The sequence below is a fragment of the Lepidochelys kempii genome, chromosome 6, assembly GCF_965140285.1.
Source record: "Lepidochelys kempii isolate rLepKem1 chromosome 6, rLepKem1.hap1, whole genome shotgun sequence".
Lineage (NCBI taxonomy): Eukaryota > Metazoa > Chordata > Testudines > Cheloniidae > Lepidochelys > Lepidochelys kempii.
In genome coordinates this window covers 132057673-132081645 of record NC_136385.1, presented here as the reverse complement: position 1 = coordinate 132081645, position 23973 = coordinate 132057673, and the positions used below count along the sequence as shown (strand labels likewise).

Here is a 23973-nt window from a genome sequence, read left to right as displayed (position 1 = left end):
GGTTAAGGGGAGTATGTTGATATTTGTGAGATTTTGGAATTGTCGTCTGTGGAAAGTGCCCATTATTAAACTCTCACATCTCTACTAAGAACTGTATTAAATGGTTAACCGATAAGCCTGATGCTTATTGGTTTCTGTTAATGGTTAAACTCCGCCCCGTGTGTCCGGAGTCCCTCTGGGCCGCCAAAGTCCATCCTGGTTGCTGGTCCCTCACCCGAGGTCCTAGTTGCCACCCTGCTGCTGCCTGGCATCCTGTTGCACTCGTGGTTTGTCCTGGCTGCTGGGACCCCAGGCTCACTGGGATGCTGGGTAGCAGCAGAGCCACAGGCAAGGGGCCCAGAGCTCGGGTGCTGGGTAGCAGCAGAGACCCTGATGTGGGGCTGGCAGCTGGGATCCCTGGGCGTGGGGGCAGCACAGGAGTCCTGCGTAAAACATGGGGGTGCTGCAGCACCCCCTGCGTGCCTAGTTCCCTGGGTAAACATTTAACCGTGTAACCAATAGAATTTTAATCGGTTACATGGTTACTGTTTTTAAATGTTTTTTACATGCCTAGTACTTAGTAAAAAGAAAAGGAGTACTTGTGGCACCTTAGAGACTAACAAATTTATTAGAGCATAAGCTGTAGCTCTTTTTATGCATACAGACTAACATGGCTGCTACTTTGAAACCTAGTACTTAGTATGTTTTAATTGTTGAAACAAACTCCCAACTTGCCTGTTGACAAAAACTAGACAGACTTTCTCAGGATAGACCTAAAGCAAAATGTGAGTAGGCCCTGATTCTGGGAGTAGCAGTCTTCCTTGTCCACTATTAGACTAACTCAGCCCAGGCTTGTGTTTATAGTCATTAATCATACCCCTTCCCATCTAACCATTGCTTCACTTGGTGACAGAAGGTATCAATGTCTGATGCATTAGAAGTGTGCCATTCCTCTTTAAACTTGTCCTATAAATCCTTTGTATCTGAATACTCTTAAAGACAAAGTGTGGGCTGTATCAGTTTTCCTTTGGAATAGGTAAAGAATGTAGAATTTTATTTTTAACCTTATGTTTATTGTGAAGGGTAGCTGTGTACTCCCCACCCCTCTTCCTTGGAGTTCCAGTGCAAGACAATAACAAGCCTCCCCTTGAGGGAGAAGCCTAGAGAGAGAGAGGAGGGCAGGTCTTTAGAGGAGAGAGAACTAGGAAGACCACTCACTGAGAGAGCCATGAGCTCCTCTTTCCTGTTAGACTATGTAATGGTTACTTTTAGGAGCGGATCAGTACAGCCATGCTTAATTTCACTCAAACCTGATGGGTCTTAACCTCTTCATAACCACTGCCGTTAAAAAATGTTTCCTAATGTAGATGACAGGTTTCAGAGTAGCAGCCGTGTTAGTCTGTATTCGCAAAAAGAAAAGGAGTACTTGTGGCACCTTAGAGACTGACCAATTTATTTGAGCATGAGCTTTCGTGAGCTCACGAAAGCTCATGCTCAAATAAATTGGTTAGTCTCTAAGGTGCCACAAGTACTCGTTTTCTTTTTGCTAATGTAGATGGACCTTTACCTTTTGACACACTGCCAGTTTTGCTAGGCTGCTTTTAAGCATTGAGATATTAGGCTGCTTAGATAAACTAAGAATTCTGCTGCTCTAAACTGTTAATTTTATTGTTAGCTCATTTTCATATCCCAACCCCCTGTTCTTGTCTGAATTGCATTTTATCTGAAACCTAGGGCAGGGACTCTTTTTATTATTTGCTTTCTGGTACCTGATACAATGAGGTCCTAAATGCTTGGGGGGCGGGGGGGAGTTCATGTCCTTTGGGAAAATTCAGTTTTGATGGAAATACATGAACTCCATGCTTTTCAGTGAAGAGGCATGTGCTCATGCCATTGCTGAATTGACCATTTGTTTTCTGTACTTGGGGACATCGTCTGCTAACTGAAAAAGATGATCAGCTCTACTTCTTTATGATGTGACTCTCTGAAGACTTGGAAAACCAAAAAGAAAAAATGTTTGGATAAATCTTAATTCTTAGGTTTTGATTTTATAAAAAATAAAACTGCAAACTACAAAAATCATAGAAAAATATTTAGAGTGTCTGACCTCTGGTGTAACTATAATGTTTAACTATTAATGTGGAGACATTCCTTTGAGCTGAGCTCATTTAAAAATTAACTTTCGGAGCCATTTAGTAGCTGAAAACTTACGAAATCAGTTTAATGTTTAATATACATAGCTCTCTGGTGGTAAAGTTTTTAGGAGACATTACATCGTTTTTGGTGTTTACTAACCCCCAAGACTTGTATAGATTAGGATAAAAGTTGTGTTTCTGGAATGTGTAAACTAATGTGTTCTCAGGGTATGTCTGCTCTACAAATGCTACATTGACACAGCTGTAGGGCTGCAGTTGTACTGCTGTAGCATAGACACTTAGTGCAGCGACAGAATGGTTTTTTCTGTTTCTGAAGTAAACCTGCACATCTACAAGTGTTGGCAGCTAGGTCAACAGAAGAATTCTTTCATAGATGTGTCAGTGTCTACATTTGGCTTAGGTTGGCTTAACTACATCCCTCAGGGTGTGAAATTTCTCATAGCCCTGAGTGATGTAGCTAGGTCATTCGGCGTTTTAGGTGTAGACCAGGGCATGTTGTGTAGTCTGTGTTAAAGCGCTTGCCTGTGCACAAGTTGCCACAGTTTGACAAATCATTTTACTTAAACCAGTGCAGGTTTTCTTTGTGGACTACTTATATCACTTTAAAACTTTTGTTGGGTTCAACTTGTAGCTGTAAATATACAGATTCAAGCTAAATTCTTGTAAGTCAGGTTCAGACTGCTAAGAAGGGTAACATGAGTTACAACATTTAAACTAAATCAGTATAAAATTACACCTCTAATTACATGAATACAAATTTGTGAGCAGCACAGGTCTAACACATTCGAAGCTGGCTGAGTTAAAGCCTACGGGGGAGCTTATTGCCCTGTCTACATTACTCTACAAACATACTAGTTAGAATATGTTTGCTAACACTCTAACAGCATCTTTTATCCAAGCCCTGTACCAGGCTGAGTGCAGCAGCACACTTGGTGTTAGAAGCAGGGTCTGGAAGGGAAATTTACCCTACTGCCCTTTAAGATAACAAAACCACCTGCTCTGTCTTTGTGTGACATTACTGTATAGGGGAGCCATCTGCGCTTTTGTCAACTTAGTTTTGATTGTTGCAAAGTGCCAAGCACACTTTTGGACTCTAGATAAGCTTAATATTCTATTACTATAGCTTCTTCTCTTTGGTACAGTACTGACCATGTTTTCAAGAACAAATACCTCTTCTAATCAGTTATTTCAAATATGCAGAGCCACACAGCATAGAACAATCAAGTAAAAAAGGAGAAACTCCGCCAAAATATTTTGGTTTTAAAGCTGCAAACGGTGTTAATTTATTTTTAGAATAACCAGGGATGTTGCCTATTTCTTGAAGATATCCAAGACCATATGCTGCTTTATTTAGGTGGATGCCATTAAAATATTTTACACCAAGAATATCACCTTGATCGATCGGTTCTTCAGCACTCATATAGATTGCTCCAGTCACAACACGTCTTCAATTCTTGTCTTATCCTGGCCTTCCTTCTCCATGTGTGACCATGCCTTTTCACGATAAAATCTTCCCATCTCTTTGGAGGTCGGCTGAGTGGTTGTTTCAGTTCCCCTGGGGACCACTCGTGGACAGCTGCAGTCCATTGATTGTCAGTGAGCCTAGCTATATGCCCATCGCATTTTACTGTACCTGCTTTCAACAACGACATCCTGCACTCCACTCATTGCTTCACTGGGGACTCTGTCGCAGATTGAAATCCCCAGAATTCTTTTTTCCATCGCTGTTTCTGTGACAGATAGTTGTTGCTCCTCTATCTTTGTCAGCACCATGTTTCGCTGATGTACAACATTTCCGGTAGTACTGTTGAGTTAGAGGTTGCCTTGTTGTTTTTTTTCCTTGGAGGACATCCTTGATAGAATTGAATACACACCAACCAGCTTGCTTTCTTCGTAAGAGTTGACCTTCCTGATCACGGCGCATGTTAATTTCTTGGCCCAAATAGACTTATTGTTCAGCTTCTTCTGTCTGTTCTCCCTTGACTATTACTTGGGCTTTTGGCAAGGCATCAGATCACACCCATTTCATTTTAGAGCAGATCATTTTCAGTACAACTTGGCTGCTTTTTGTGTCGAGGTCTTGCAGCATTTTCTATAGTTTGGAGTTTTCGGCAATCAACACAACATTGTCCGCAAAAAAGAAAAGGAGTACTTGTGGCACCTTAAGGACTAACATTTTTTTGAGCATAAGCTTTCGTGAGCTACAGCTCACTTCATTGGATGCATGCCGCGAATCTAAGGTGTTTTAACTGCTCTCTGTTGACTCTGATTCCACCCTTCCGGTTCATCTACCTCATTACCATTTTGAGGCAGGCTGTGAAGAGCAGGCAGGTTTTTGAAGGAATTTTCAGCATAATAGACCATATCTTCACTATAAGCCAGCTATTGGATCGCTCGAGGGAATACAAATTCCCTTTATGTATTGCCTTCATCGACTAAGAAAAAGCATTCGACAGAGTGGAGATCAATGCAGTGCTGAAAGCTCTTGCAGAGCCGGGCATTGACACAAACTACATGAGACTACTAAAGGAAGCAAACTCTGACTTCATGATGGATTAACTCTGACATTCTCCTTTGCATTCCAGCCAAAAAAGGCATGAAGCAAGGAGACACAGTTTCACCAAAACTCTTCACCAAGAATATAAAATATCTTAACTGCTGTAGAGCATTGTCAGCCACTCCATAGTTAAGGTTGCAATCCAGTTCCCATTGCAAGGCCTATAAATAGATTTTAAGGCCAGAAGGGACCGTTATGATCATCTGGTCTGGTCTCCTGCATAATACATACCAGAGAGCATTACCCAATAATTCTTGACTTAAGCCTATACATTCTGTTTGAGCTAGCCTAGAGTTCTGTTGTAGACCAATCCAGTCTTGGTTTAAAGGTTTGTCTTTCCTTGCCCTCCTCCTACAGCTCTCTTTTTCTCCTCTTCCTCCTTGTCTGTCAAATACAGAAGTTTGCTTTCCTTCTGTAACCCCTCCACTTGCCACAGTGGCCCCATCCTAACGCATTTCCTGATCACTCTCATGCCCACTGTCATCTCCTCCCTTATTAGTCTCCTTGTTCTTTCACTCTTCTGACTCTCTTCCTTCACAATACAAACAGGATTTAGTTTCTCCGATTTAAAAAATAAACCAAACCAAAAAACTACCTACCCGTGACCCAACTTGCTTCTCCAGCTACCGCCCCTTCATTTCAATGAATGAACTGTTTACAATTTTTCTCAACTTTGTCTTCTCCAATCTAGCTTCTGCCCCATGCATTTCACCGAAACCACTCTTGCCAAAGTTCAGAACCACACTCAACCTGCAGTTGTCTTTGGTACAGTCAACCATGCTCTTCTTGGAATCTTGACTTCCCTTAGCTTCTATGACTGTCCTGTCCTCTCTCCTTTTTCTAATTGCTCCTTCAGTGGATCTTCCTCATCTGCGCACCCCCACCCCCCAACTTTCTGTGGGGGCTCTGTTCTCCATCCTCTCCTTCGCCTGCTGCACTTTTTTCTCTACGTAATCCCATCAGCAAACACAAATTCGACTACAGTCAATAGGTTGATGTACATATCTCTCTACTCCAGACATGTCTCCTTCTGTCCAAACTAAAATCTTGGCCTATCTCTGAAGACATTTCATTGATGTCTAGCCATCAGCTTCTAATATACTGGCCAACATTGTTTCATTGTTTCCTTGTATTCGCCATCTGTCTGTGTCCATCTGTTGTCTCTGTCAGGGCAGGGATCGTCTTTTTGTTCTGTTTGTACAGTGCCTAGAACAATGGGGTTCTAGTCCATGACTTCAACTCCTAGGTGCTAAGATAATACAAATACTAAGTAAATGCTACCCCTGTTTAGAGGCTGAAAATTAGTAACATGCCTTTGGATCCATATGGACTTTTCCACCAAATTTCATGCATGGAATGAGTTGGAAATTTTTGAGTTGTAATTTCCTAAAAATCCCCAGTGGGGTGCTCTTGCCTTCAGTCTGAAAACTGTGTTTTGCTCATTCATAATTAAAGAGAGTTGGGGGAAGAAAGTAAAGCTGTGATGGGGGATGGGATCTGAGAGAAAGTATGTCCTGGGGGCCTGAAGCACTGTTGGAGGGATGGGCACGCCTCCAGAACCAACGTGCCTGGGGGAATCCATGAAGGATTACAGATGAGTTACATCCACCGATGAATTTTACCCATCTAGCAGGAAGCAGAAATTAACTGTCCTAAGCAAAAGTCCTGGCGTAATGGTGCAGTTGTCTTGGTGGAATAACTCTTTGGAGCAGGCATGGGGCTTCCTTAGAGCCAGAGGCAGCCCCAGTAGTGCAACTCAAATGTGTTCCTGGTCTTGGGGAATTAATGTTTGCATAGTGCACCTTTCAATAAAGGTGGGGAAGCTTTTGGGCATGAGAAGGAGCATTTAGATCAAGTATCACATGGCTCCTGAGGAATGTCAGAAATAGCCATTACGCATAGCCTCTGAATTAACTGCATTTCTACCAATACTCAAATGTTACTAAGTCTTGCAAACACAGCAAGGGTATTAAAAATCTGTCATTTAATAAAGCATTGGGCAGCTACTGACTTAATCTCTTCATCTCATTCCTGTCAAATTCCACTGTCTGTATAAAACAAGAAAATTCCACCACACAAAATATGGCAAGGGAGGACTTAAGGCTGGACCTGCCCATTCACCTTCTGTTTTCCATATCCTTCCTGAAAGTGAGACTTGAATTAACCAAAGTCACCATGCATAACCAGGAAATGTAGAAATGGTGACTTTCCAGACAGAACAACCACACAGCCTTAACAACCCCTGCAGGGATGTTCCGAGAAACTTGAATCATCACAGTACCTTATTCTTCCCTAGCAAAAGCTGGCACATTTTTCTTGCCCACTGCAATTCCAGATTAGGACTTCTGTTTATATAGTTTATCAAGACCTCCACTGTGATGTGCATAGCACTGTTTCTGGAGTAACTGCTACTGATTCATAAATCCCACTGACCCAAGTTGATCTGCTTTTCCTTGTTTCCAGTTGCACAGTCACGGTTAAAGAGGTTAACACTACATTATGGGATTTCCGGAAAATTAATTTTTGGTAGTTGTCACCTGAACTTTGCGCTTAAAGAATCTGTTGTGTGGGAGAACATGTATACTGAACCTTGCATAACATAAAGTTACTATAGCTTTTGCTCTGTAAAAGACAGAATGTGGAACACTTCACCCAGTTCTGAAAAGCAGCCGCCTTGAAGGCGGAAGACAACTGTCGAATAGTGTACAGCAACATTATTAGGGCGTTACCAAATTCTAGGTCCACTTTAGTCAGGTCCACTTTAGTCAATTTCACAGTCGTAGGATTTTAAAAATGGTAAATTTCATGATTTCAGCTATTTAAATCTGAAATTTCATGGTATAATTGTAGGGATCCTGACCCAAAAAAGAGTTGTGGGGTAATCACAAAGTTATTGTGTGTGTGTGTGTGGGGGGGGGGGGCATTGTGCGGTATTGCTACCCTTACTTCTGCGCTGCTGCTGGCGGCGGCACTGCCTTCAAAGCTGGAAAGTGGTGACTGCTGGCCAGGAGCCCAGCTCAGAAGGCAGAGCTGCTGCCAACAACAGTGCAGAAGTAAAGTGGCATGGTATGGTATTGCTCTGCTTGCTGCTGCCTGTAGAGCTGGGCCCTTAGTCAGCGTCCGCCACTCTCCGGCTGCCCAGCTTTGAAGGCAGCAATGCAGAAGTAAGGATGGCATGGCATGGTATTGCCACCCTTACTTCTGCACTGTTGCTGGCGGGGTGCTGCCTTCAGAGCTGGGTATCTGGCCAACAGCCGCTGCTCTCCTGCCACCCAGCTCTGAAGGCAGCGCAGAAGTAAGGGTGGTAATACTGTAACTCCCTAAAATAACCTTGCGACACCCCCTCCCCCCCTCGGCAATTCCCTTTTGGGTCAGTATCCGCAATTTGAGAAATGCTGGTCTTCCCCCCATGAAATCCGTATAATATAGGGTAAAAGCATACACAAGATAAGATTTCATGGTCCATGACGCGTTTTTCGTGGCCATGAATTTGGTAGGGCCCTAAACATTATGCAGCAGTTCAGAAGAGAAGTATACATGAGACATATTTAATTTTCATGTAGCTTCATTGTTCATACATACAGTTGAAACTCTCCTCCGTTTCTGATTTTCTTAAGTTGGGGAATTCCTTGGGGGCTTGGTGATTGGGTCCTGTGAGGGCAGTAATGATGCACATCATCTGATGGCTGTTCAGTGTTCTCTGAAATTAGTTTTAGATATAAGCTTGTATTTTGTTCTGAGAAGAAAAAGCATCTGTGCACTAAAACCACCATCCTGGTTGCCATTTCTCAACAAAGAGAGCACAGATTAAATGGGAACGAGGGCCGAACTATCCCTATGATAATAAAACTTGTTCCTCTAGTCAGAGTTGAGGCATACAGATTGGACAATGTGAGTAAGGATATGGTTTTTCTCTGCTAGTTCTCCAGTTGTCAGTTTGACACTTTCACAGTCTGGTGGTTGAAAGGGGTTGCTAACCCTGTTAGTTTTCCTCATGGAGTATGGAACCCAGTATCCTTATGTGTAGGGCCCTGCAGATATCTACTTTATATCCACCGATATCTGCATCCATGGACCAGGTTTGTGGATTGCAGATGGATGCAGATCAAAATTTTATCTAGAGCTCTGCAAGTCTGCTGATATCTACTTTACTTTATCTGTGGGTACAGATAGCTGCAGATCATGTTTGAGGGTCAGATGTGGATGCAAATTTTTATCCGCGCAAGGCTCTACTTATGTGGTTGGCACTACGAGTGGATGCCTTTGTGATTGGAGCTGAAGGCCTTGAGTTCTGTTCTTCAAGCTATGTCTTCTGTTTAGCTGGCAGCCATGGCAGCTCTAGGTTTATTGCTTGTCCTGTGCTGTACACTATTGTGCTTCCTATCTGAACTTCAAGCTCCAAAGTTGTTTAACAATTTTCAAAAGTAGTAAATTCATCCAGATAAGAGTCTGGTCTAGTAGTCTGAGCAGGGGACTGGGAACTAGGGCTCTGGAGTTCCAATCCCAGATTTGACTCAGACTCTTGGTAGCCTTGGGCAAATCACTTAGCCTCTCTGTATTAGTTTCCTCATTAGTCAAATATTGCTAATAGAAAAGTGTTGCAGATGAGCACTATATAATGCTGTGTGTTGTCATTATTATACATCATTATTGAGGGTTTCATGCCATTATTTTCAATAGTCCTGTAGCAAATTGAGATGTCTCTTACTTTTGTTTTTAATTCTGTTTGAATCAGTGGCTCCAAAAGACTTGTAGCAAGTTGTTTCCCCATAGACTTTCATTAGAAATGGATCTAGTCTTGGTGGAAGACTCAAGCATCTGGGCTTGTACAGACTAATCTTAGTGATATACATCTCAAACCAGATGATTATCTACAAGTTAAACAAAAGAGAAACTAATTCTTATAAATTATTTATAAAGCTTTCATTCCTGGGCAAAGATCTTAAGTCAGGTTTTAAGCTGTTGTGTTTTTTCAATGGACTGGTTTTAAGCCCCTGAATATGAAGATTTGGAATTGATCTATGGATTAACTTTTAAATATAGTTTGTGTGGCAGCAGTGCATAAAATTAAAATGAAATTTAGGCTTTTGGTGTTTTGGCTAATAAAGACAAAAGCAAATGTAGAAACCATTTCAGTTTCAGAACTGCTATGCTTGCATGTGTACACGTGGAATAGTATCACAAAAGCGAACAACCTTCCCCCATAAACCAGTTGAAAAAATTGTTTGTTCCATTTTAAACCAAAATAGCTAAGTGACTCTTTGGAATTTAGAGAGACTAGAATTCGCTGCCAACTTACCACATGCAGGCTGTAACGGATTTTTCATTTTGAGGAAAAGAAGCTTACTAGAGACAGCACAGTTTAAAATGGATAACTTAATAAACTTCAGAATTCAAACATTTTTTCCATTTCAGAGAGGTGTCATTTTTGTTTTTGTTGTTTTTGGCAGGGCTGTGGCTTTTTAAAGTGTGTTGCAGATATTCTTGAACTACAAAAACAGCCCTCAAGCTTTTGTTTAAACTTTTTAAATAACTTTTGATAGCATGCTATAGCTGCAGAAATTAAGCTGAACCGCTTCTTAGGACATTTTATGAAACATAATTAAATATTTTAACTTTAAAATTCAAGACATGCTCACAGTCACACTGTACATCTCATAATTACACCACTTCAGGTACAGTCATCCACTATGTGAAAAGATTATGGGCCAAATTAATAGATTCCAAGGCTAGAAGGGAACATTGTGATAATCTAGTCTGACCGCCTGTGTTACACAGGCCATAGAACTTCCTCAAAATAATTCCTAGTGCAGATCTGTTAGAAAAATCTGTCCTTTGCCATGTCTCTGAACCCCCCTTGCCTTCAGTAGAGTTGTATGTGTCCAAATGAGGACAAAACGTGTCCTTGTGTATGCTGGCCAAGATGGTCTAACTTTCAACCTGTCAAATTATTACAGCAGTAGTACTTGCAACATAACACATTTAATAATCTTTACCATTGGCCACTGTCTTGTGGTTTACACTGCATCTTTTGTTGTTCAGTTGTAGTAAGGTTTTACAGCTTATATAGTTAGGTATTCAGTAGATCAGTTTCTCCATGTAAAAGTTTTAGATAGTGACCATTGCAGTATTTGGTTGCAGGTCTCTATTTTGAGCTTCATTTTGAGCTCATTTATCCAGTCAAAGTGATGTGCCTTTTAAGATTTTATTAGGCAGTGTCTGTTATAATGTATACTCTAGGCTGTAAATTGCAGAGAAGTTGAATTATCAGACTAATTGAAATTCCATGTGTTCACTATGACTTTTTGAAAAAATTTGAGTTGAGATTCCTGCTTTCAGAATTCAAACCCAAGGGTAAACTGATACTTGCAGTGAAATTAAAAGTCAAGATGTTCCTAAAGTGAACTTATTGCTTGAGAAAGGTGCTGGCTTGTTGGACTTGGAGAATGAAGTCCTCCATCCAAAAAACTTTGAATAGAGTGCTTTCTGATGGTACCTACCCCTCTAATAAATATCTCATCCCGAACAGTGCTGTGAACTTCAGGGCTGAGTGAATAATTTAGTCTCTATATTCGCACATCTCAGCAGATAAGTCAAAGGTGCCAGTTACAGTAGTTTTTGTGATACACATGTCCACTGGGAACTGGATTGAGACCACCTTATTCTCCATATAGACTGCCTTTTGATCACTACACTGTGTTGCCAACTTGTGATTTTATAGCAATTCTCATATTTAGTGTTTTCCTAAAGCCCCCACTCCTGAAATTACACGAGAATCTCATACTTTGTTAAAAAAAATTAATCTAGTCCAGGGGTAGCCAACCTGAGCCTGAGAAGGAGCCAGAATTTACCAATGAACATTGCCAAAGAGCCACAGTAATATGTCAGCAACCCCCGACCTGCTACCTCCCTCCAGCACCTCATGCCTACCAGCAGCCCCGCCAGTCAGCACCTCCCTCTCCCTCCCTATGCCTCCTGCCCGCCGCAATCAGCTGTTTTGCAGTGTGCAGGAGGATCTGTTGGGGAGAGGAGAGGAGTTGAGGGCATGGCAGGCTCGAGGGGAGGGGCAGGAGTCTTGTGGGAAGGGGTGGAGTGGTGGCAGGACCCGGGGTTGAGCAGTGAGCACCCCACAGCACATTGGAAAGTTAGCATCTGTAGCTCCAGCCTCGGAGTCCGCGCCTATGCAAACAGCTGCATGTTAACCTCTGAAGAGCCGCATGTGGCTCCGGAGCCACAGGTTGGCCACCCCTGATCTAGTCCTTATGCTTGCAGAGGAAACCTTGAAAATATGATCCTTAGAGGCTCAACTTTAGATTGTAGGGGTTCATGATTGTGTGCGTGTGGTGCTCTGATTTATGATTTATAACACTTTTGGATTGGCAATATTGCAACCAGTGTGTGCTGCATTCAGGCCAGCAAAAGGCTCCATATCCCATTTATCAATCCCTTGAGCCTTCTAGTCCTCCAGTAAACGATTATCTGAGATTTCTTCTGTTTAGCCAGGACTCTTGGAAAGCAGGATTTGAAACATCAGTATTAAAAATAAATAAATAAAAGTGGGGAATTACATCTGGATCCCTACTCTCTGATTTTCTGTGTAATTTTAAAATAAAATTTAAATTCTAAAACAGATTGAAAAAAGAACAGGAGTACTTGTGGCACCTTAAAGACTAACAAATTTATCTGAGCATAAGCTTTCGTGGGCTATAACCTACTTCATCGAATGCATGCAGTGGAAAATACAGTAGGACGATTTTATAAACACAGAGAATATGAAACAATGGGGGGTGTGATACATGCTATAACAAGAGTGATCAGTTAAGGTGAGCTATTACCAGCAGGAGAGGGAAAAAAAAAACCTCTTGTAGTGATAATCAAGATGGGCCATTTTCAGCAGTTGACAAGAACGTGTGAGGAACAGTATGCGGGGGGGAAATAAACATGGGGAAATAGTTTTACTTTGTGTAATGACACATCCACTCCCAGTCTTTATTCAAGCATAATTTAATGGTGTCTAGTTTGCAAATTAATTCCAATTCAGCAGTCTCTCTTTGGAGTCTGTTTCTGAAGTTTTTGTTGTTGTAATATTGCAACTTTTAGGTCTGTAATCGAGTGACCAGGGAGATTGAAGTGTTCTCTGACTGGTTTGTGAATGGTATAATTCTTGGCATCAGATTTGTCCATTTATTCTTTTACATAGAGACTGTCCAGTTTGGCCAGTGTACATGGCAGAGGGTCATTGCTGGCACATGATGGCATATATCACATTGGTAGATATACAGGTGAACGAGCCTCTGATGGTGTGGCTGATGTGATTAGGATCTTAACTGATCACTCTCGTTATAGTGTGTATGATAACACCCATTGTTTCTTGTTCTCTGTGTATATAAAATCGCCCTCCTGTATTTTCCACTGCATGCATCCAATGAAGTGGGCTGTAGCACACGAAAGCTTATGCTCAAATAAATTTGTTAGTCTCTAGGGTGCCACAGGTACTCCTGTTCTTTTTGTGGAGACAGACTAACACGGCTGCTACTCTGAAACAAATTGAAGTACCTTTACTTGCATAAAAGATTTTATTCCTGCTTCATCCCTGCTTTTATACTGATGAATCATCTTATCTGGATAACTTCAGAAAAGCTTATCTTAAATGTAAGGTAATTGGAAAAATGACATTTGCAAGTTTCAGAATGAGAGAAATCAGCTGTGACTTTGAGTCCGATTCTGTGGTGCGCCTCTTAGAGGTGTGCACAGAGATTCTGGATTGGCTAGAGGCTGGTGCAGCCCGTGGTGTAAATTAGAGCATCCCAAAGCTTGCTGTTATATGACAGCTTCCTGACTGCTCTCTCTGAGCTGTCTCAGAGCCCAGAATTTTCAAGTGTCAGTATGTTGTGGAGGCATCCCTTCCCTTCTCTTCCCCGGCATGCACAATTATACTGCTTTCACTGGGGCTTGTGAGGGTAGTGGTTTATGCCAGCCTTATGTTGTTCCTGTGGGTCCTGTTCACCACCAGAGTGGCATATAAGGTCAGAGCAGAGGTGATCGTCTTTTTTTTTTTTTTCCCCCTTTTCATTCAGCATAGCTAGTTCTTGAATGTACACATTATGGGCCAGATGAATTTCCGTGGGTACAGGAAGTTGTAAATTGCATGCAAACACTGTTCCACAGTTGTACATTGAGAGTATCCAGGGTAAGATTCTGATTCCTGTCCTGTCCTGCCCCCTTTGTGAACTGCAGCAGTGGCTGCTGGTTTCAGTGCTGTTCGCCTCCATCTGACACCACAGTTTCTAGTAAAATACGTCCTCTGTGTCTAGCTTGGCAATGGTGCAGATCCTAAATGAAGACAGTTATTATTTGAGGGTGGCTTCTAAATGTCGTGTTACAGTAATTCATTATGGATTCCACTGTTTATAAAGAAAAAAATTGGGCACATTATTAATATGAATAAATGTTTCTTTACATTTTCCGTTTTCTTACAGTTCTGTCCATACAATGATTTCCTTCATTCTCCAAAATTAAGATCTTCTCAAGGAATGCCAGTCAGTGATGATTTATTTTTTAGCAGAAAAAAAGCTTCAAGGAATTTATTTCAGAATAGTCTAGATCTTAACTCTGAGCATTCTCCTGTTTGTCCTGGTAAGTATCATTGTAGATAATTGTGTTTAAATAAGCAGAAGATCTGTTAGTGATCAGGTACATTTAGGAAAACTTGGTAAGACATCTGTGCTCATTTACAGCATTCTGAGAATTTTTAATCATTTGGTGATTTTTGTTTTTTTAAACAGGAAGGCTCCAGTATTGAGTAAATAAAAGCAGAGTTATTTCCTCAGCTGCAATAAATTGGCATAGCTGTATTGAAATCATGGGCACTGTGCTGATTTACAAGAACTACAATCAGATTCTTAATCCTGGTCTACACAGAAATTTGCACTGGTTTATCTAAATTTATTTAACATCACACCTTTTGTTGAATCAGTTTAGCTTTTGTGTGTACGCATGCCCTTAGTTTCAAAGTATGCAATTTAATTTGGCCATTTAAGAAATGATTAATAGGAAATAGTTCAGTCTTTTAACAGCTAAAATGAATGACACAATTTCAGGGTGACCTTGAGTCAAGACCTTCCTCCTGATTTTAAAATGTAGAAAAAATGCTGTATCACAATTTCTATGTAGATCAGCAAGGAAACAGTTTTGACCAGAGTTCTTGTGCATTGTGTAAAATACAGTTCAAACTTCAGATTGAATAGTAAATGGAAGAGCAATGGAACAGTTTGAGGAAAATAGTGATTTATTGCCATGGAAACTGTTCTAGCAAAGACCCTATTGAATAGTAACCTTAATAAACAGAGCACTGAACTATAAATTTGGCAACATGCCGCAATGGCTACATTTATATAATGTATCCTTTTCAGAAATATGTTTTTGTCAGTAGTGAAATGGTTTTCTATTGCGTATGTTCACATTTTCCCTTTTCTGTTGTGTTTTTTAATAATTGGTCGGCGATAGACATAAAACTAGAAAGTGCCTGAATAGTTTTTGGTGGTGAAAAGTGACTTTTGAGAACGGTTTTGAAGAATGAGATTTTTTTTCCCCTTTTAAAATAATTGGGAACCTTTTTAAAGATCAATTCTATAAAAGATTGGGCATTCAGTGCAATGCTTAACTTACGATAGCTATCTTTTGTATTCTAATAGTGAAAAGGCACGTGGAGACACTGGGCAAGACCAAACTTGTTTCATTCCCTTTTCTTGGCAGTGCACTGTTTATATTCAGCCCCGGTTGGGAAGCATTGACATATTTGGAATTCCAAGCGTATTAACTATTCTGTTAAGAATGATGTCATTTTAAAGAAAAACTTCATATTTTTTTGTTTTTAAGGCATTTTTCTCCCCTTTATTTTTCCATATTCCAAGAAGAAATTACTTGTTTGGTTTTTGTTTCACCTACTACAAATCCCATTGTTGGTAATATGCCTTGGTAGAACCACAGGCTTCTTTGCATGAATGCCAGCCATTATTCTAGCTTATGTGCATGAAGAACATTATAAGGTTGCTTAGAAACTCATGAGTGCAGCACTGAAAACTTTCAAACTTTTCATTTAGGTTTTATTATCCAAATTAAAAAAGAGTTTTTACTCACTGTTAATATATTATTTTTATAACTATTCAAAAAGGGTTTTAAGTTTGTGTTTCAGTTTTAATTGTGTTTTTAAACTGCATATGGAGGTACTTGCTGATATTTTTTTTTTCCTTTTGTAAGGTGTTGTGGGCTCTCATCAGCCACATATTTCAGGAAAATGTGGACAACTTGGATACTCACAGATACGTGGAAAGAGTGGTAGTGTGGGTTCTGATTTACAACTTTTAGGATTAAATAACCATCGGCAAGATAAAGGTACATGGACTATAATCGTACTCCACATTTGTGCACGCCCCTTTGAGAGCATTATGTTGTTGTCCTGTGTCAGGTCTCTTAGTAAATATTTTATTTTTAGGTGGATGAAATATGATCTGGCAATTTTCTGTGTTTAGTAAAAGAACATAGATGAGATGAAAAAACAAATAGCTTATAGTCAAAGTATAACCAAACACAAACATGGAAGTAGAATTTTTGAGACACCAGGTAGCTTGTACTAAACACATGAAATTAGATGGTATGAACAATTCATCTATTACAGTGGTTCCCAAACTTGTTCCGCCGCTTGTGCAGGGAAAGCCCCTGCCGGACCGGGCCAGATTGTTTACCTGCATGTCCGCAGGTTCGGCTGATTGCGGCTCCGAGTGGCTGCGGTTCGCTGCTCCAGGCCAGTGGGAGCTGCTGGAAGCGGCGCAGGCTGAGGATGTACTGGCCACCGCTTCCAGTAGCTCCCATTGGCCTGGAGCAAAGAACCGTGGCCAGTGGGAGCCGCGATCAGCTGAACCTGCCGACCCGTGGCAGGTAAACAAACTGGCCCCGCCCGGCAGGGGCTTTCCCTGGACAAGCAGCAGAACAAGTTTGGGAACCACTGCTCTATTAGCTTGCATCTCTCGCTCAAGTAAAGCTCTGACCTTCACTTATAATAGTTTGGGTAAATGTATTATTTTGCTACAAATTATTGCTGTAATAGTATACCCAACCAGAATTAAATGCCACTGTCTTCTTAATGGTATCCTATTGAATCTAGCATTTTGACTGTTTTAGACTGATACTTTAAAGATGGTGATTGTCATGGACTTGATTATCAACTGTGGGTTTGTCTACATGGAGAATAATTCTGGAATAGCTGTTAATGATCACCTCCAAGTGGGGATGCTCTTATTCCGGAATAAAAGTGCCTTTATTCTGAATTGGCTTAATCCATTTTGGGTAAACCAACTTGAAATAAAGCACTCTCTCTTTGGAATAAGAGCATTCACATGTGGCGTTATTCAGGAATAGTTAATCCACTTCAAATTCACACCCTACCTTATTCTGGATTAACTCTAATATGTAGACAAGTCCTTAACAAAATAATGCTTGATTCCTCCTAAAATTAGTTTTTTTCAGAGTATTTTAAAGCCTAATTGAAGGACAAGTTGGCTAGAAAGAGAAGTAAAATTAAAATGTTGTTGGTTGTTAAAGAGGTTAATTAGTATAAATAATATCTTTTCATTCCTTCTAATATCAGTTTGTGCCAGCCTAAATTTTACCAAGACCCAACGAACTTTTTGCAGTCCAGCAGAGCGTACTTTGTCCTTTCCAAGTTCTAACACAAGCCAAGGGGCCTTCATTCTTCCATCTTATCCACTCTCATCACCTAGAAACAGTCCAAAGCACACCTCCCCTCCTGCTGAATCTCCAAAGAAGTCTCAAGATCATGCTGTTAACTTTTCAAATTCCTGGCCTCTTAAAAGCTTTGAAGGGTTGTCCAAGCCCAGTCCTCAGAAGCTTCTCAATCAAAAGTCAGGAGACAATGCAGGTAAAAATATTGCAGAAAAATAAAAGTTTATGGTCACACTTTGAAAGTGGCCTTCAAAAAAGTGTACGCAAAACCTGCATCTGTGTGAATGCATTGGGAAATGTGCACTTATCCTGCGTGCGCCTGTAAAGCGGGTTTTGCATATGCACTGTTGTGGGCACATGGTCAAGACCCAGCTTTTGAAAATTCGGCTCTTTTGTTTATACATTTAAAAAAATATATTTGCAGTTAGATTAATCTGTTTTTGCTTTTATACTCTAGATAAGTGCACAAATATGTAATGTACTAGGCAAGAATTGTCTCAGTTGGAACACACTTAAGAGCTTGGCTACACTTGCGAGTTACAGTGCAGTAAAGGAGCCCCGGGTGCCCTAGCTCACTACCCATCCACACTGGCAAGGCACGTACAGCGCTCTGACTCTGCGGCTGGTCCCTCCTAGTACTCCAGCTCGGCAAGTGGAATAACGTTTTGTGTGCCCCCACTGGAGCGCCGCAGCGCCAGTGTGGACGCCTTGGTCATGCGCTCTGATCGGCATCCAGAAGTGTCCCACAATGCCTATTCTAGCCACTCTGGTCATCACTTTGAACTCTACTGCCCTGCCCTCAGGTGACCAACCATCAGACCCGCCCTTTAAATTCTCTAGGAATTTTGAAAATCCCCTTCCTGTTTGCTCAGCCAGGCGTGGAGTGCTCTTTGCAAATCTTTCTGGGTGACCATGCCTCCACGAGCCAGGCCATCCCCAGTATGGAGCAATGGCAAGGTGCTGGACCTCATTGTTTGTGGGGAGGAAGCTGTCCAGTCCCAGCTGTGCTCCAGCCATAGGAATGAAGATTCCTTCAGGCAGATATCAAGGGACATGCTGGAAAGGGGCCATGACCGAGACACTGCAGTTCAGGGTTAAAGTGAAGGAGCTGCGGAATGCCTACTGCAAAGCCCTCGAGGCAAACAACCGCTCCGGTGCTGCCCCTGCGAACTGCCGTTTCTGTAAAAAGCTGGATGCGATACTTGGGACTGACCTCACCTCCACTCCGAGTACCACCATGGACACTTCAGAGCCCAGTTCAACAAGGCGGGAAGAGGAGGAAGAGCAGCAGCAAAGCGGGAGCGAGGGTGCTGAGGCGGAGGAAGACACCCCGGAATCCCTAGATGCATGCAGCCAGGAGCTGTTCTCAAGCCAGGAGGAAGGTAGCCAGTTGCGGCGGCCGGTGCTTGGGGAAGGACAAACACCAGAGGAGGTTCCCGGTAAGCAGCTTTTATTTTGGGAAGGAAGTTACTTGGTGTGGGCTCTTGGGGTGAGGAGAGTGTGGACTGCATGCATGCCTAGATGCGGAATAGGGCATTAATGTGCTCTTTTACATCGTGGTAATTGGCCTCAGTGATCTCTTCAAAGGTCTCATCCAGAACTTGGGCAATGTGCTTGCACAGGTTTCTCAGGAGAGCCACCGTGTTCCTTGTCCCAGTAAGGCTAACTTGTCCATGCCACTGTGCCGTGAGGGGCGTGGGGACCATTGCTGCACACAGGCAACCTGCATATGGGCCAGGGCGGAAGCTGCATTGCAGTAGAAGACCCTCCTTTGCTTCCCAGGTCACCCTCAGCAGCGAGATCTTCCAGGATGAACTCCTGTGGAAAATGTGGGGATAGTGTTCAGTATAGGGGGCCCCCTGCCACTGTTGGCTCTCCCTAAGGCACGGAAACCCAGAGGACAGTACAGCTGTGAAACAATCAGTCACGCTTGACCCTGTGCTTACTCACCATTTTTGGGCTCCTGTGGGTTGTGTGCGCTCGCTTTGGGACGGGCAAATTATGCTCTTGTGTAGACTGTGCTTGCCCTTAAGTACGGGGGAATCGTTGCTCTGTCTGGTGTGAACAATGCTGCCTCTAAGTGTTGCATTTTGCCTTTACAGATGAAACCTTGAGATCTCAGCTGTCCGTGTTACCACTGGCTGAAAGACTCCAAAGAATCAGAAAGAGGCCACGTAGAAGCAAGGAAGACGTGTTGCATGAACTAATGCAGCGTTCAAGTAATGAAAATTGAAAAGTGCAGGAGTGGTGGGACAGTGCAAGGAGGATCCGCCAGCAGGATGAGGAGCTCTGGCAGCAAAGCACGGATCAGCTGATAAGCATCATGGCACACCAAGCGGACTCGACCCAGGCACTCGTAGCCATCCAGGCATAGCACTACCGTGCCCCTCCCCCCCCGCCGCCGCCGCCCTTGTCCCAAAACTTTCCCTTGTGCCCCAATGTCACCTCTAACCCACTTTCCCCAACATCTGGGTTCTTATCGCCACCACCTGCCTCCAACAGCTGTAGCTTCACCACCCAGCCCTGAAAACTATGATCCTTACCCACTGCACTCAACCCCCATCACCATGCAGTATAGCCATCTTGAAGTGCAGCACAGCAATCCAGACAGGAAGGCTGAGTATGATAACAGGACATACGCAAATCTGTGATTTTTACGGTTCCCCACCCCACCCACTTGCCCTTTCTGTTTCCCAAGTAGTTGTTTCTTTTCAATAAATGGATTTTTTGGCTTTGAAAACATTCTTTATTATTGCATAAAGTAAAAGATACCTTAGCCCAGGAAAGAAACAGGCACTGCAAGTCAGTGTAGCAAACACAGATTCCTACTAACATTGGAACCACTACACTTCACTCTCATGCAGGGCACTAGACATTACTGGTCACTTTCAGCCTCAAATTGCTCCATCAAGGCATCCCTAACCCTTGCAGCCCTGCTCTGGGCCCCTGTAATAGCCCTGCTCTCTGGCTCTTCAAATTCAGCCTCCAGATGTTGAACCTCTGAGTTCCATGCCTGAGTGAATCATTCACCCTTCCCTTCACAAATGTTATGGAGATACAGCACATGGATATAACCGCAGGGATGCTGTCGTCGGCCAGGTCCAGCTTCCCATACCATGAGCGCCAGCGGTCCTTTAAACGGCCAGAAGCACACTCCACAGTCATTCTGTGCCGGCTCAGCCTGTTTGACTGCTCCTTGCTGCTGTCAAGGCTCCCTGTGTAGGGTTTCATGAGCCACGGCATTAAAGGGTAAGCAGGGTCTCCAAGGATCACAGTGGGCATTTTGACTTCCCCTACGGTGATCTTCTGGTCTGGGGAAAAAAGTCCTGGCTTGCAGCTCCCTGAACAGGCCAGTGTTCCGAAAGATGCGTGCATCATGCACCTTTCTGGGCCAGCCTGTGTTAGTCAATGAAATGCCCACGGTGATCCACAAGCGCCTGGAGAACCATGAAGAAATACCCCTTCCGATTAACATACTCGGAGGTGAGGTGGGCTGGTGCCAGAATTGGAATATGCATACCATCTATCGCCCCTCTGCAGTTAGGGAAACCCATTTGTGCAAAGCCAGCCACAAAGTCATGCACGTTACCCAGAGTCACTGTTCTTCTGAGCAGGATGCGCTTAATGGCCCTGCAAACTTGCATCAATATGATTCCAACGGTCGACTTCCCCATTCCAAACTGGTTAGTGACCGATCAGTAGCTGTCTGGAGTTGCCAGCTTCCAGATTGCAATAGCCACCCGCTTCTCCACTGGCAGGGCAGCTCTCAATCTCGTGTCCTTGTGCTACAGGATGGGGGCGGGCTCCTCACACAGTCCCATGAAAGTGGCTTTTCTCATCTGAAAGTTCTGCAGCCACTGCTTGTCATCGCAGGCTTGCATGACGATGTGATCCCACCACTCAGTGCTTTTTTCCTGAGCCCAAAAGCAGCATTCCATGGTGGTGAGCATGTCCGTGAATGCCCCAAACAAACTTGCGTCATATGAGTTACTCGAGTCGATATCGTTGGAGTCCTCACTGTCACTTTGGATCATAAGGAATAACTTGATTGCCAAACGTGACATGCTGGCGAAACTCGTCAGCGTACTCCTCAGCAGTTCGGGCTCCATTCCCGCAGGCCGACAGGGAAGACAGAGTGCGCAGTACAAAAAATTTTGAAAGATGGCGCCAAATGTGGACGGAAGCACAGGGATCGCTGGGATGCGAACTGATGTATCACGGGGCTTTGGGACAGGACCCAGAATGCCCTGCCCTCCCACCCCCTTTCCACAAGCCACAGCGCCAGAATGGGAAGAGGTGCTCTGTGGGATAGATGCCCATAATGCACCACTCCCAATACTGCTGTAAGTGCCGTAAATGTGGCCACACCCGTGCGCTTGTTCCTGTCAGTGTGGACAGAAGCAGTGCTTTCCCTACTGCTCTCTCCGAAAGTGAGTTTAACTCAAAGCTCTCTACATCTGCAAGTGTAGCCATGCCCTAGTGTACCATCTGTCTTCTGATTAAAAGAAGATAGCACTTGTAAAGAAAAACAATCTAAAAGACTTAAATGCAATAAAATACCTTCATGAATGAATATACAAGAAAATGATACTCATTGCGTTTTGCCTTTTTTCCCTTTTAACCTTTATTTGGAAACTTCTGTATTAAATGACCAGTCCTCACAGTTTCACACCTATTTAAAATCTATCTAAGGCCAAATGTACTTATAATGGGAATTTTTATGCTAATTCCATTCCAGTTTCAACATCAGTCATTGCCATTAACGCTCAGTGTAAGACCTTGTCTATGCAAGGAAGTTGCACTGGCTTAAACTGAAGTTGTTTTTAAATTGATTTAGTTAAACCTTTGTTGAGATACTCTTAGTTTAAGGGCAGCTTATTTCAGTTTCTTAGGGCACGTCTTCACTGGCAACATTAAAGCGCTGCCGCGGCAACGCTTTAACACGGCTTGTGTGGTCACGGTGCTGCCAGCCCTCTAAAAGCCCCACCTCCACAAGGGGTGCAGCTCCCAGCTCTGCTGCACCGTCTGTACTGGCGTGTTACAGCGCTGAAAGTTGCAGCACTCGGGTGTGTGTTTTCACACCCCTGAGCGAGAAAGTTGCAGCGCTGTAAAGTGCCCATGTAGACAAGCCCTTACGCTGATTCTTAGGCTATGTCTACACTACACAGCTTTTAGCTACATGGCAAAACTTTTATCTTTCAGCTTTGATTTTTTTTAAATGCCTCTGAAAGACAAAAGTTTTTGTTGTTCAGTTGCCAGTGTAGAAGTGTTAAGTGTGAAGTGTTAAGCCCCCTCTGAAAGACACAAGTTTTGCCAGTGGCAAGCACCACCGTGAACAGCGCGTTGTCGACAGGAGCTTTCTCCAGCCGACGATGCAAATGCCGCTCATTGGGGGTAGAAGAGTTTTGTCGGCAGGAGAGCTGATAAACAGGAGCTGTGCTGCCCGACTTTTAGCGGCATGGCTGTAGCTCCACAGCCACGTCACTAAAAGCTGTGTAGTGTAGGTATAGCCTTAATGTATTTAAGCTAAAACAAAACGCTCCTGCTTAAAACCGAACCAAGAGTGATCCACACAGCTTTTTGCAGAGGTTTAACTAAATCAAGTTAAAAATCACACGTTTAAGTTCAACCAGTGCAGCTTTCTTTTGTAGAAAAGCCCTAAGTCAGTTATTTGGCAGTTTTCCTCCTAAAGTGACTCTCCTGATGGAGCACAACTATTAATAGCTGACTTTTTGCATGCCTAGCCTGTTGTTTGCAGTAGTTGTGCCATTTGTTCTTTCACTAGAATAGTCTTCTTAGCGAAGCAGTTTCCACAGCATTTATCTTGGAACCAGACAACTTTTACTTATTCTGGATTCAGAAAGATAAATCTAGAGTACTATTTAATGTGTACATTTTGTTCCCTCAAAACATATGTAAAATAGACCAATTTACATCTCCTAAGAGAAAGTATCCTGGACAAATGTGAAACACTTTTGTAAGCCGCTGCCAGTGTAATAAGGTTACTGTAATGGCAGAGTGTAGGGCAAAGATGCTAGAAAGTTGGCAAGCAATGAAAATACCTGAGTAAGGAACCAGAAGATGTTCAATATAGTATCACTTAACATATTTTTGTAAAACAAAGTAAAATACAATATTGAAAAATATGGATGCATAACTAAAATATCAAAGGCTTACCTTTGGCCGTTCTGTATGACCTTTCACATGTAAGTAGGGTCATGTCAAATTCACGGTCCATTTTGGTCAATTTCACAGTCAGAGGATTTTAAAAATTGTCAATTTCATGATTTCAGCTATTTAAATCTGAAATTTCAGGGTGTTGTAATTTTAGGGTCCTGGCCCAAACAGGAGTTGGGGGTGGGGGGTGTTGCGGAACTGCTACCCTTACTTTTACATTGCTTCCTGCAGAGCTGGCACCTGGCCAGCAGCTTCGCTCTCTGGCCACACAGTTCTGAAGACAGCTCAGAAGTAAGGGTGACAATACTATGACCCCCCTTAAAATATGGCAATACTGTGACCCCCCTTTGTGACCTCTGTGCA

General features: G+C 42.7%; 2 protein-coding genes across 13 annotated transcripts in view; both read left to right on the top strand.

Moving 5' to 3' along the window:
* TOGARAM1 (TOG array regulator of axonemal microtubules 1) overlaps nucleotides 1–23973 on the top strand; it is an 85368-nt gene that overhangs the window by 6413 nt on the left and 54982 nt on the right. For 11 of the 12 annotated variants that reach the window (XR_012159626.2, XR_012159627.2, XM_073350259.2 and 8 more), the window contains exons 2-4: nucleotides 14172–14328; nucleotides 15952–16086; nucleotides 17339–17629. Coding sequence is in view for 10 of the 12 variants with exons in the window: in XM_073350259.2 (XP_073206360.2) it covers nucleotides 14172–14328; nucleotides 15952–16086; nucleotides 17339–17629 (583 nt within the window). In the remaining 2 variants the exon portion in view is untranslated. The remainder of the gene's footprint in view (nucleotides 1–14171; nucleotides 14329–15951; nucleotides 16087–17338; nucleotides 17630–23973) is intronic. The other variant, XM_073350262.2, reaches the window with a different exon arrangement.
* LOC140913568 (uncharacterized) lies at nucleotides 17640–20173 on the top strand. The gene is made up of 2 exons (XM_073350292.1): nucleotides 17640–18872; nucleotides 19536–20173. The coding sequence occupies exons 1-2, from the start codon at nucleotides 18383–18385 to the stop codon at nucleotides 19664–19666; spliced, it is 621 nt and encodes a 206-aa protein (XP_073206393.1). The 5' UTR covers nucleotides 17640–18382; the 3' UTR covers nucleotides 19667–20173.

What these genes read in the sequence shown, in the direction of transcription:
- LOC140913568 (XM_073350292.1), top strand. Translation starts at nt 18,383, where the DNA reads ATGGCAAGGTGCTGGACCTCATTGTTTGTGGGGAGGAAGCTGTCCAGT. An exon ending in AACACCAGAGGAGGTTCCCG is followed by an intron (nt 18,873 to 19,535) that starts GTAAGCAGCTTT and finishes TTGCCTTTACAG; the next exon opens with ATGAAACCTTGAGATCTCAG.